This window comes from Saccostrea echinata, unplaced genomic scaffold (assembly GCF_033153115.1).
Source record: "Saccostrea echinata isolate AGI-Se365-2 ecotype Australia unplaced genomic scaffold, CSIRO_AGI_Sech_v1 ptg000008l, whole genome shotgun sequence".
In the NCBI taxonomy this organism is placed as follows: Eukaryota; Metazoa; Mollusca; class Bivalvia; order Ostreida; family Ostreidae; genus Saccostrea; species Saccostrea echinata.
The window spans coordinates 9,655,001-9,667,877 of NW_026889757.1; the positions used below are offsets into that span (position 1 = coordinate 9,655,001).

At 31.8% G+C, this 12,877-nt stretch overlaps 1 protein-coding gene across 2 annotated transcripts in view; it reads left to right on the forward strand.

Annotated features, from left to right (window-relative positions):
- Positions 1–12,877, forward strand: part of LOC133181053 (DNA ligase 1-like) — a 60,071-nt gene that overhangs the window by 4,137 nt on the left and 43,057 nt on the right. For both annotated transcript variants that reach the window (XM_061315594.1, XM_061315593.1), the window contains exons 9-14: positions 2,394–2,449; positions 3,342–3,455; positions 4,204–4,276; positions 8,352–8,382; positions 10,857–10,961; positions 12,153–12,281. In XM_061315594.1, the coding sequence (XP_061171578.1) occupies positions 2,394–2,449; positions 3,342–3,455; positions 4,204–4,276; positions 8,352–8,382; positions 10,857–10,961; positions 12,153–12,281 (508 nt within the window). The remainder of the gene's footprint in view (positions 1–2,393; positions 2,450–3,341; positions 3,456–4,203; positions 4,277–8,351; positions 8,383–10,856; positions 10,962–12,152; positions 12,282–12,877) is intronic.

Here is a 12,877-nt window from a genome sequence, read left to right on the forward strand (position 1 = left end):
TTGTCTTATTTATATGGAAGCATCCTCAGGTGGTGTAGAATCTAGTTTTTTCAAAGCATGACCCCCGGGGGGTAGGGTGGGGCCACAATTGACAATCAAAGTTTTATATAGGAATCAGGGTTCTCCATCATTTGAAATTTTACTGTGTTGCAGACTTTCCATGAACCACTAATATTCGTGGTATTTTCGCTATCAAATTCACAAATGAACCACTAATCGTTATGTTTACAAAAGCATACACACACGCCTTTTTTGAATCACCAATTCGTTATACAAATGGTATGTCGTATATATTAATAAAAAATAAATTAATGGAATGGATATTTAAAACAATTAGATTTTTTCCATATAATAATGAACATACAAAGGATTATAAGACAAACCAACTGTAAATCCCCCCCATCCCCCAACACACAACTTAAAAAAAATTAAGTACAATATTTCAAAAAAAGGCTTAAATAATATTCTTGTTTCACTGTCTACAAGTTGTACATGAATATTAAACCTTGATATTTTTGTATTTACAATGTATATTGAACTTCATATTTTACACATGCTCTGAAGAGCAGAGGAAATTCTGATCGATAAAATCGATCTACTTCCCCACTTTTAAAGTAAATGTAAATGCCGTGATTTTTGTCAGACAGTTGATCAAATTAACGAATTAAAAAAAAGAAACTTTAGAATAATAAAATACTTTTAGGGGGTGCGTTTAAATTCTTCAACAATACATTTACATCAATGAAAAGATTACGGTACGATGTTTATTTGACTAACAGTGCCAACATAATTCTTGAGACGTGGTTCTGAAGTATAAAGACATATATTTATAGAAAAATTTTTAAATAATATTTAATCAAAAATGCAACTAGCAATTATAAGGTTACATTGAAGTCTGAAAACAAATTATATGTCTTTGTTCCTTCATGCGTAAAGTCCAGCAAAGGTCTAGGAGATAATTGATTATGCAAGGTGAGGCAAGACAAAGTGCCCTAATTAAGAGATAATTAAGTGCTCTGCCTTAAAAATTGAAAGACGTTAGATTTGTTTGATTAAAGTTTCAGTTAGAGAGAATTAATGTTTTGATTTTCTGATCTTCAGATCTTACCATGTCGCAAAATTTTTACTGTGACACACGTATAAAATTTGAATCGTTACTGTGTCGGGGAAAATTTTACTGTGTCTGGGCCAACACAGTAAAACAGCTCTTGAAGAACCCTGCTAGGAATACATAGGAAAAATCTTTAAAAATCTTCTCAAGAACAGCAAAGCATTGATTGGTCATATTTATATGGAAGAATCCTCAGGTGGTGTAGAATCAAGTTTGTTCAAATCACGACCCCTTGGGGTAGGGTGGGGCCACAGTAGACGATCAAAGTTTAACGTAGGAAAACACAGGAAAAATCTTTAAAAATCTTCTCAAGAACAGCAAAGCCATGATTAGTCATATTTATGTGAAAGCATCCTCAGTCGGTGTAGATTCAAGTTTATCAAATTATGACCCTGGGGGTAGGGTGGGGCCACAATGGACGATCAAAGTTTAACACAGGAGTATATAGGAAAAAGCTTTTCAGTACTGATTTTTGCTTTTTTCCTAGCCACAGTGCTCAGGTGAGTGATGTGGCCCCTGGGCCTCTTGTTAGTCATTTATTTGTGATTTTTTGTCTCTTTAAGATAAAAAGCAAAATTGTTAAAAGTTGCCTTGAAATAGCTAAATAAAGCTACCTAAGGTAGGTAAGTAAAGCTTAGTGGTAGGTAATTTTGGCTATATAGCTAAATGTACTGATTGTACTGAACCTGTGTATGACTTAAAGCTGACATTTTTATTGTTGAATCAACAGGAAATAATAATTTGAAAGAATTACAAAAGATTCATTATTTACTAATAGAGACAACTTTCAAATTTACAAGTGTAATTCTCTTTGTTGAGTCAATACTATTTACCTCTTTACCAACTTTATTGGGCAATGTCTGACCAATGAAATCTGTTTGTATAGGTTCATTATATTTCCCATATTGGCCCATACTATGTCAATATATTACTATTATTAGAGAGGTTGAGATCATCATCTTAAACTTGTACATGTATTTGTACGTATACTTTGACTAAATGACACATACACATACACATTTTTGTAGTTTGTCTCTTGAGATTTTAATGATCTAGTAGCAGAACATTGCAATCGGTGTCTTTGTTTTAACTTCCACTACTAGCTGACTAGAGGTACCTGTTTATGTATGAAATATCAACCTCTCTATTGTATTGTATGGTTGTTTTTTCCCAAAAGGGAGATAACTTGTACAAATGTGAAAGTCATTAATGTATATGGTACACGAGCATCGAAATCAGATGACATACTATTAAAAGAAAGTTTTATTCTTTATTATCACAGGGAGAAGAGACAAGTTGGAAGAAAGGTTTTTGATAACATTCAACTCATGAAAACAAGTAAGGTTGATGCACTCATTGAAAATTCCCATCACTATACTTGTAAAACCATGGAGCACTAGCATTGAAAATCAAATAAAAGTCTAACACACAGAAGAAAAGGGATGTAGCTAGGCATACTAAAGTGTGTCCATGTCCTTTTCACCAAAAAAAGAGAATTTCAATTAAAAAAAAAAATGAGTATTTCTCTTTGAAGCAAAATAATAAAAAATGTTCCTTATTGCAATATATACAAACCTTCATATGTTTATTACTGGTCAGTATATATTTTTGCAAATTTACATCATGATTTCAGGGTTGTCCCTAAGACCCAAGGACCAGGGAATTTCCCCGTCTATAATGACGTAATCTGAGGGCTTTCAAAAAGATTTGAAACAGGTCGTACTTTTACAAAAATAGGAGATACCTGGCAGAAGAAGATTAATTAAAATGTGATTGAATTTTTCTTCGCTAAATATTTTTTAGTCAGTATAAATCTGAATTCAGCTGAGTAAAAGTACCGGGTACCAGCAGATTTTGAAAGCCCTGAAATCCCCCTGTTATTCTGGTATTCCCCCTCAACCCCCAATGAGGGGAGGAACCCCCGACCCCCTTTTACTTTTTAGCTCACTTAAATGAGGTTTGAGGGGGGGGGAGCTTATGTAATATCCTCAGTGTTGACATACAGGACTTCCATATAACACCTATTCCAAGATACATGTATTTTATGTTCAGCATCTGTGTGGAACTTTGATTTGCACAGAAAAAGAAAAGAAGACATAGAAACTGATTTTGTACCTTGTTTTGTGTTGTTCATATATTGATTTGGTCATTGATATCAACTGTAATGTTATAAAATAATACATACATATCTACAAAATTAAACACTGATTTGTTTTTCTCCACTATGTAGTCAGCATACAAACACTGAAGATTTCTGCAGACACGGCAGATTTTTCTCCCTGGAAGGATGCTGCTGATGAGATTGTAGGAATGATGAAGAAAGTCAGGGAAGAAAGCTCGGAGGGTAGGTGTGCAGATAAATTCATCTTGGAATAAATGTATAAATGCAATAATTTTCAGCCCACATAGGCAGACATAGGCAGCTGCCGAATGAAATTTCCTTTCTCGCTGAGATTCAGATATTTATAAGAATTGTTCAGTTTTAAGCCAGTTTTATTTCAGTTTTGAGGTGTCAACGTTAAATCTGAATTGCATTAAAGTTAAACTGCGTACGTGAGAAAATAACATGATGTTAATTTTTGGTACCTTCAGGACACTTTCAATAAAAGTTGTAATTGTTTGTTCTTGGCTTCTTCTATATCAGATTGAATATGGTATCCAGAATAAGATTTCTTTTAAAAGATTTCAAATAGAATGCCATGAAAATACTTCACTTTCTACATACTTTAACGATATTTGTATATCCATATACATATATGTGTAAGTACGGGAAAAAGTAAGTTTGAATTAATTATATCATAATGAATGTGACACCAAAAGGCTGTCTAAACCTTGATGTTATATAGTTATCACAGAGACATTATGTGTACATCAATGTGGTGTTTGAAAAAGCTTCCTTTTGTATACAGTAGCACAGCAATATGTAATGATGTGAATTGACTTTTAGAAGCTACATGTACATGTATTTCAATGTGACAAAAGGAAATAGATGTGGAATGAACATGTTGTATAGAGATACAGGTATGTGTATGTACATTGGATGATGCTATTGATGATGGATGATGAGGATTATGCATCATTTTTTTTTACAGAAACAAAGGCTCTCTCTTCCAAGGTGTATCAGCTCTTGAGTGAATTAGAAAAGCAACAACAGATCATTAAGAGGTAATGTAAATGTACTTTTTTCTGCGGGGTCTTAATTTCATGGAATCACAATTTCTCTGCAATTCGTGGGTAGAAAATCACACAGATTTTTTGGGTTGCCTTTGCATGTCTTTACTGCTCTTTAAGTATGATGTGAAAATTTCCACAGAAAAATCTGTCACTGCGTACATAGTGTAAATTAATCCCACATGGTAAAAAGTATGTCAGCAATAATCATAATATACATGTATATTTATAGTTTGAAATTAACATATTTCAATTTTCAGTCATAATTTTTTTAGTTATTTGACCCCCTTTTTTAAAAATTCCCATATCAAAAAATAATACATAAAAGTATATTTTTAATATATTTTTAATACAATCATTTTCGTATTGTTTAAAATTAATACATAAAAAATATATTTTTTTTGTATCACCAAAAAATAGGTAGATTATTTTTGTATTAAAATCTGACTTTGATTTTTTACAGGGTATTATTTTTGTATTTTTTGGGACTTAGATTATTTTCAGTATATCATTTTTGTATTTTTGTGGACTTAGTTTTTTTCAAGTGTATTTTTTCTGTATTAAAATTGAACTTAGTAATTTTACAGAAAATTACATACAGTTAATCTGTATTATTTTTGTATTAAAATTGAACTTAGTAATTTTACAGAAAATTACATACAGTTAGTCTGTATTATTTTTGTATTAAATTTGGACTTAATAATTTTTCAAAAAATACTATACAGTCAGTATGTATTTTTTTTTATATTTATTTTGGACTTAGTGTTTTCTTTTACTGAAATTTGTATTTCTTTGAACTTAGTAAAATTTACAGAATGTCCTTGCAATAAGTCTGTTGGAATTAATATTTTTTTCTCAGATTTTATTAATTAAGACCACTGCTGTAAAAGATTGCTTTTATACTATTCACATTAAATTTAATGGCTATTTAGAACAGAAAACTTCAGTAGTTTAAATTTGTTAACTAAACAATTTCATTTTTAAAACATGTCTTTACTAGGTGTGAAATTGTCATTTGGAAAGGGATAGATACGTCTAAGGGGACACCTGTGCTGTACATGATACTTGTAAACACGCGGTAAATTTTGAAGCTTCAGAGTTTCAGACTTTCTTTTGTGTTGAAAATTTTACAGCGTGTTTACAACCAAGTGTTTACAACTATCGCCAACAGCACAGGTGGCCACCTGCAGGCTAACAATAGACGAGTACATGTTATACTACTCAAAGAAATAATATGATTTACCTGTGAAAACACATCCCAACAAAAAAAAAAACAACAACAACATGGGGAGTTCCACTAATTACAGTACCTACGATGTTTTCTTGACTATACAACTCAATTTAGTATACGTTATATTCAATTCAGTACGTATTACAATTACATGGAATAGAACTATTTAATTATCCGCCTTTAAAAAAAAATTAAATAAGAAATTATTACGAAAGAATTTCATGAAATAATATAGAAAATGTTGTGAAATTGGTGTAAAGGATAGTTGTTCAACATTATTTCAATCTCTGGTACCGTACGTATGAGTTAAGTTGTCCGTCAAAAAGGCTATATCTTATGTATCTCCCGCTCGTTTTGATCATTATATTTGAACTTTATGGTCTACTTCACAGGTCAACTTGAATATAAAAATGGCTGCTCTCAGCGGAAATGATGACCGAAAATAACAATGTTTCGTAATCGGTAAATTCCGTAAGGAATAAAAGAATGATTCTGATGATTAAATTGAACATCGTTTTTTTTCTAACATAATTTTAGGTTTGTTCACTTGATTCAAGATATTTAAAACCATGTAAATATGTTTTCTCTAACTGTTCCGATCTCAACATCGGTAATTTTCGTATATATGACACAATATGATTGGTCAGATTTTAAAACTCTTCCGTACTGTTCTCTGATTGGTCAACAATATTTCACCCACGCCATTTTGAAAATTCTTCCCGGGACGTGTTGAGAAAGCTGGAGGTGATTTTGAATAAACTAGCATTTGCTTGCGAGTAAAATGGATCGAAAAACAGAAGTTCAGCATAATCATGGTAAACAGGATCATATATATGAACCAAGGAAAGCGAATACATAAGGAGACTGACGTTTTTTAGGCATCGTATCAGGACTTTTCTGGTGTAAACAACGACAGTTGCGGTAAGATTATGTATATTTTAGCACATTAAAGTTTCAGTTTTTAAAATAATATCTTAGTACAAAGATAGAGGATCAAAGAATGCCCTTTTTTACCTATTTTGTAGTATTGTAGAAAGATAAAATAGTACGGTTATTGGCCATGTGGGGAACAAGGGTTTTTGTGATAAATTCTGATTGGGGAGGTAGGGGTGGAAGATAGGGGTAATTTTCAAGCTTTCGGCTTCCTAGTTCTAATTCATTCCAATTTTTTCAAGTTTACCAGAGACGAATTATTTATTTTCCCTTCAAAAACAATTCTGTAATTTGTATAAACTCAAATTTTTTTCGGGGGGGGGGGGGGTAGGTTGGGTTCGGGGAGGGGGCAGTTTATTTAAATAACATTGGGGCACACATTTTGTTTACTTTTTCAACATTGACAAGGACAGATTGTTTATTACAAATATTTTTTTAAAAATATTTTATAAATCAGTCCCCCCCCCCTTTTCTTATCCAGATTGTCAAATCAAATGGTTGTCCCCTAAGAAACCCCAGATTAAAGGAAAGTAATTTCAATGGTACAATTGTATGGAATTTGGTGAACTCTGCTGGATCTTTTGGAATTTCAATTTATAATTATTGTTAATTTTAGTCAGCAGAACATTGAAGAAAAGCTGATTAGTCATGGAGGAAGAAGATCCCTCTCAAGAAAGTATTGCAGGTGTGTGAGCTAAACAAATTCTATAGAGAATTATTTTGGATGTGAAAATGTGTGTTTTGTTGAGGTAATGGTTCATTAAATTTTATTATTGATTTTATTATTATATCATTCTGTTCTATATTTCACAGCGATGAAGTCAGATGAGATGACAGGTTGTGTGATATGAAGATGGACTTCTGCAACAAAGTAAACACTCCTCTACCTTTTTCCATACAAAAGCAGAGAGAAGATTGAAACATTTGGTAAAAGTACAAAGAAAACAGGATTAGTTTAACTTGTGAAAAAGATCAAGACTATTGAAGAGCAGATTATATGTAAAAAGAAAGACTACAATTGGTAGCTGAATCAGTAGCCTGGCCATATTTATTACTTTTTAATTAGCTATTTGTACATTAAAAGTAATCTGACTGAGTTACTCAAATTATTATTTAAAAAATATTTCAAATAAATAGAAGATTTTTGAATAACAATCAATAGATGCTGTTAAGAACCTCGATCTCCAACCCCTTTTCTTCAAATAACAATTTTTTGCCCATGATAATTTTTGTAGTTTTTAAAACTGTTTTGTATTATTTTAAGCATTTAAATGTATTTTTTGTCTATCATTCTTGTACTTTTTTGATATTTTTGAAATACAATCCTTCATGCTGAGAAAAATACAAAAACAATACATATTAATACAAAATTAATACATTCTATATTTTTTTCATACTTTTTTGTGTACTGTATTATTTTCATATTTTATATCTTTTTTGTATTTTTAATTGTTCCAGATGAAAAAATACAAAAATAATATATGTGATACAAAATTAATATATTTTATATTTTTTTTGTATTTTAATTCTTAAAGGTGAAAAAATACAAAAATAATATATGCTAATACAAAATTAATACATTCTGTATTTTTTCTATACTTTTCTATGGACTGTATTATTTTTATACTTTGGAGAGGAAAATAGAGAAATAATACAAAAGTACAAAAACAATACATTTTTACAGGTCATGTGTATCATTTCTGTATTATTTCAAAAAAATAAAGTATATTAAAAATATATTTTTCTGTGTTTGGCTTTTAGAAAGTCTATTATTTTTGACCTAAATTGGAACCAAGATTTAGAGGGTTCCAAATTTGGTCATTAAAAATATACTTTTTTTGTATTATTTTAGTATTTTTTTCTTGTATTATTTTTGTATTCATTTTCGATATGGGTTATTTTTAGACTGAATAAAGAAATAAAGAGAGAGAAAATTGTAAGTATTTCTTATTATTGTATATACCACATAAGTAATGAGTATGCTTTGAAAATTTGTTCTAGGATCTGGCAACCTCTGAAAAAAGTACCCAAATTTGATATGTTGGAATTTTAATGGTATGTAATAATCATGATTATGAAAACACATACATGTATTATGGTTTTGCAATATGCAGAAAATCATAGTAGAATAAAAATCCATGTATTTTTCAGATTAGCAGTTAAGTTGAAGAATATCAGGTACATCGTATCAGTTGTGTTTGATGGCTATTGTATCAATGTATATAAATCTGTGTATTCCACTTTTATACTGTCTGTCACTGAAACTGACATGTCACACATTATGTTTGTATATACACATAACAAAGTGTAACCTTTGATCTGTAAAATGTGTATAAAGGGATGTAGCACAATATACATTAATCTGTCTCCTTATAGACTTCTGTGAAATCATTTTATTTCATGGGGATATAATTTTCTTGGAGTTTTTGTTACCCATTACCCACAAATTTACAAATGAATATTGAACACAGGTGATGTCTTTTACAGAAAAATGTTCTTCCATAACACATTTCATTCTTATAAACCTGTAGATTTTTGCTCATGCACCTCAATGAAGTTGGGTGGAGTTATGTAATACCCTTGGCTTTGGTGTCGGCATCCTAGGTTAAAGTTTTTGGAGCAGATTTCTTTTTAAGTACTTCTATGCCCTATATTAAAGAGAGCTTGTTGTATGCTTCATTGTACCAGTTAATGTTTCAGATGCTGCAATTTCAGCTAAAGAATTGCCAGGTTAAGGTTTTTGGAGCAGGTTAGAGTTTTTGGAGCAGGACTCAATTCCATGTAACTATAAGTCCTATATTGACCAAACTTGCATGGATGATACATCTAAAGATGCACACTGCTGGACTTGTTTCGGATGCTGGATCTGACCTTCATTCTCAGGATGAGTGACCAGGTTAAAGTTTTTGGAGCAGACTCATTCTGAAGTAACCATTTGCCCTACCTTGACAAAACTTGCATGGATGATACATCTAAGGATGGACACTATTAGGGTTGCTTTGGATGCTGAATTTGACCTACCGTATATACTCGCGTATAAGTCGGTCCGCCTATAAGTCGGTTGTATTTTTTGCGGTTATTTTGAAGGGATTTGCCATTGACCCGCTTATAAGTCGGTGCAACTTTTTGCAAGAATTGGTTGACAATTTCAAATCATTTCTCTTATGTTTTAATCTGGTTTCAAACATTATTTTTTTAAAAAATGACATCAATATTTAATTCTAAATCATTAATAAATAAGAGATAAAAAAAAAAAATTGTAAATACTTGTTTACTTTATGCATAATCTTAGAATACATATTTGATATAATATATAAAGACTTTGTTCAAAGATAGTGGGATTGTTTATAAAACACAACCTTTCATCGTTAAGAAAAATACCAATCGTTTTATGACCCGCCTAAGACATAGAGTTTTGGACCAAAATTTCACTCCCAAAAATCCGACTTATAGGCGAGTACCCGCTATATACGGTACTTTTTTCAGATGAGCCACCGGGTTAAAGTTTTTGTCAGCAGTTTCTTAAGTGACCAAGCCCTATGCTTACAAAGTTTGCACTGATGATATGATGATACATTTATTGATGCACACTACCACAGTTGCTTTGGATGCAGGAATTGACCTAAATTACACCTACAGGTTAAATTTTTTGAAGCAGGTCCATGACCAAGAAACTATAAGGCCTACCTTAACCAAGCTTGCCTGGATGATGCATCAAGCGATGAACACTACCAGAGTTGCTTCAGGTTAAAGATTTAGGAGAAGGTCCATTACCAAGAAACTATAAGGCCGATCTGAACAAAACTTGCATGGATGATGCATAAGGGATGAACACTCTCAAACTTGCTTCAGATGCTAGATTTGACTTGCATTTTCTGAATGAGTGACTAGGTAAAACTTTTTAGACAAGTCCATTCCCAAGTAACTGCAAGCTTTATCAGACAAAATTGCATAAATGTTGCATGTAGGAATGCACACTACTAGATTATTAGTTTAGTGTGGGATTTTACCTTACTTAAAGACAATATTTATTGAGGTTGGCTCTGTAATCTCTGATTACCTATGTTTAGTAATCCTCAAAAAGAGCTCCACCTAAATTAGAATGATTCCACAGTAAATTTTTTCCTTCTGTTGTTTTCTGCTTGGTCGTGGTGTTTTAAAATTAATTATCCTCTTGAATTGTTCTCTATTTTTAGCTTGATCAAATCTATGCAATGTTTGTTTTTATATTTTTTTTTGCATGTGACTGAAAAGAAAGAGAAATAATTTCATGAATATTATAGGTGTAAATGGACAAAAAAAGTGCTAAAATTCTGTGAAATAGTCATTATTTTTGTTGTCTTACATTCCTGTTTTTAACTGGTATGTCTTCCAGAATATGACCATTCTAAATAATGATTTGCAATTCAGGTCAAAGGTCAGCTAGCAGATGACTGCACTGACCTGAAAGTCCAATTAGTACAAGCCACAGAAACCGTCAAAAGGTATGAAGAGGACTTGGAAAAAGCCAAAAAGGTAAACTTAATTTTTACTTATACGAGGGGTTATCAAAAAGTTCGTGGACTGATGCGATAAAATTATTATTATGTAGTTGTTGATTACAAAATTTGTAGGGAACATAAAACAACAAAAGTTGAAGAAGTGTTAAAAATTTCAGCTTGATATATTGATAATTTGCCAAATTATTCTTAAATAAAAAGGGCATTATATGATCACCCGGCGCTGTCGCCGTTTAGTTTCATGACGTCCGACAACGACATTATTTCTCAATGCCCGCTCTCTCTCTGCCTCAATACACTTATCTTGATGAGATTCTCTGGAGTAAAGTAAAGACCTAAACCCGTCTTGTTTTATATGACTTTACAATATCATTAACACCTGATTTCAATGCATTAATATTGTAAATATTAAACCTATTCATAGAAAAAAATCGTCGCTTGATTTTGTAAGCATAATTTTCTTGCCTGAGTTCATGTCAACCAATGATCAACGTCACTTTTCGATGTGTCTGACTTTGGACACCCTGACTACAAATCGACATTAACCGTGTGCCTCTTTTCTTGCTGAATCTGTTTTTGTATTTAAATACAAGTACTCTGGATGTATTTTATTTCTCTGTAGCCTGTTTAAACATTTTCAAGGTCTATGTCAGGTTTTCCAGGGTCTGAATCTTTATAGAATGTTGTAACATGACACCCTACCCCCTTTCGACGTCATTTTTAACCCCTTTATTGTTTGGACATTCCCTATAAAATTTACGATAATATTTCATAGAATATACAGAATGAGGTAAAAAATGCAACTTTTACGGAAAAATTGTATCATATCACATGAGTGAATTAATGGGATTTTCGGATGACAAATGTTCATATTAGAAAGAGTTTTTCTCAGTTACACTCAGGCAGAGAATACGTCATGTTCGAGGTTGCGCCGCCTTGACATACCATTGCTTGCAAAAACATTTACTATTCACTAAAAAATAATACTTATGATTTATAGTTTATTTTACAGATAGAAAAGAAGATGCTTATTTAATGTTTAAAAATTCATTGATGTATCTTAAGCGGTTTTAATTTTATGACGCTAGTCCACGAACTTTTTGATAACCCCTCGTATATGATGTACATGTATTACATTAAGAACTTAAAAAAAGAAAAGTTATTGCTAAAAATTCCATTGATCTTTACTGTCTGATGAATTATTTAGTTCATAGAAAAACAGCTGAAAGAAATGGAAAAAAGAAAGAGGAAGGAGGAGAATGAAGAAGAGGAGGAGGAGGAGGAGAGCGACGAAGAGGAAGATTCAAAACAGAAACTATCCAGTATAATGGAAGAGGTAGATATAATCTATAGGTCAACAAAATGGCACAGGTAGACATAATTCATAGGTCAACATAATGGCACAGGAAGACATAATTCATAGGTCAACATAATGGCACAGGTAGACATAATTCATAGGTCAACATAATGGCACAGGAAGACATAATTCATAGGTCAACATAATGGCACAGGTAGACATAATTCATAGGTCAACATAATGACACAGGTAGACATAATTCATAGGTCAACATAATGGCACAGGTAGATATAATTCATAGGTCAACATAATGACACAGGTAGACTTAATTCATAGGTCAACATAATGGCACAGGTAGATATAATGACAGAGGTAGACATAATTGTACAGCTAGACAAAATGGTACAGGTAGACATGGACGGAAAAACATGATGGCCTAGGTAGATATCATGATAGCACAAGTAGAAATAAGGACACAGATAGACAGAATGGCACATGTAGATATAATGGCACGTTTAGACATAATGGCTTATGTATATAATAGCACAAGTAGACATAATAACACAGATAGACAAAATGGCACATATATATATAATGGCACATGTAGATATAATGGCACATGTAGATATAATGGC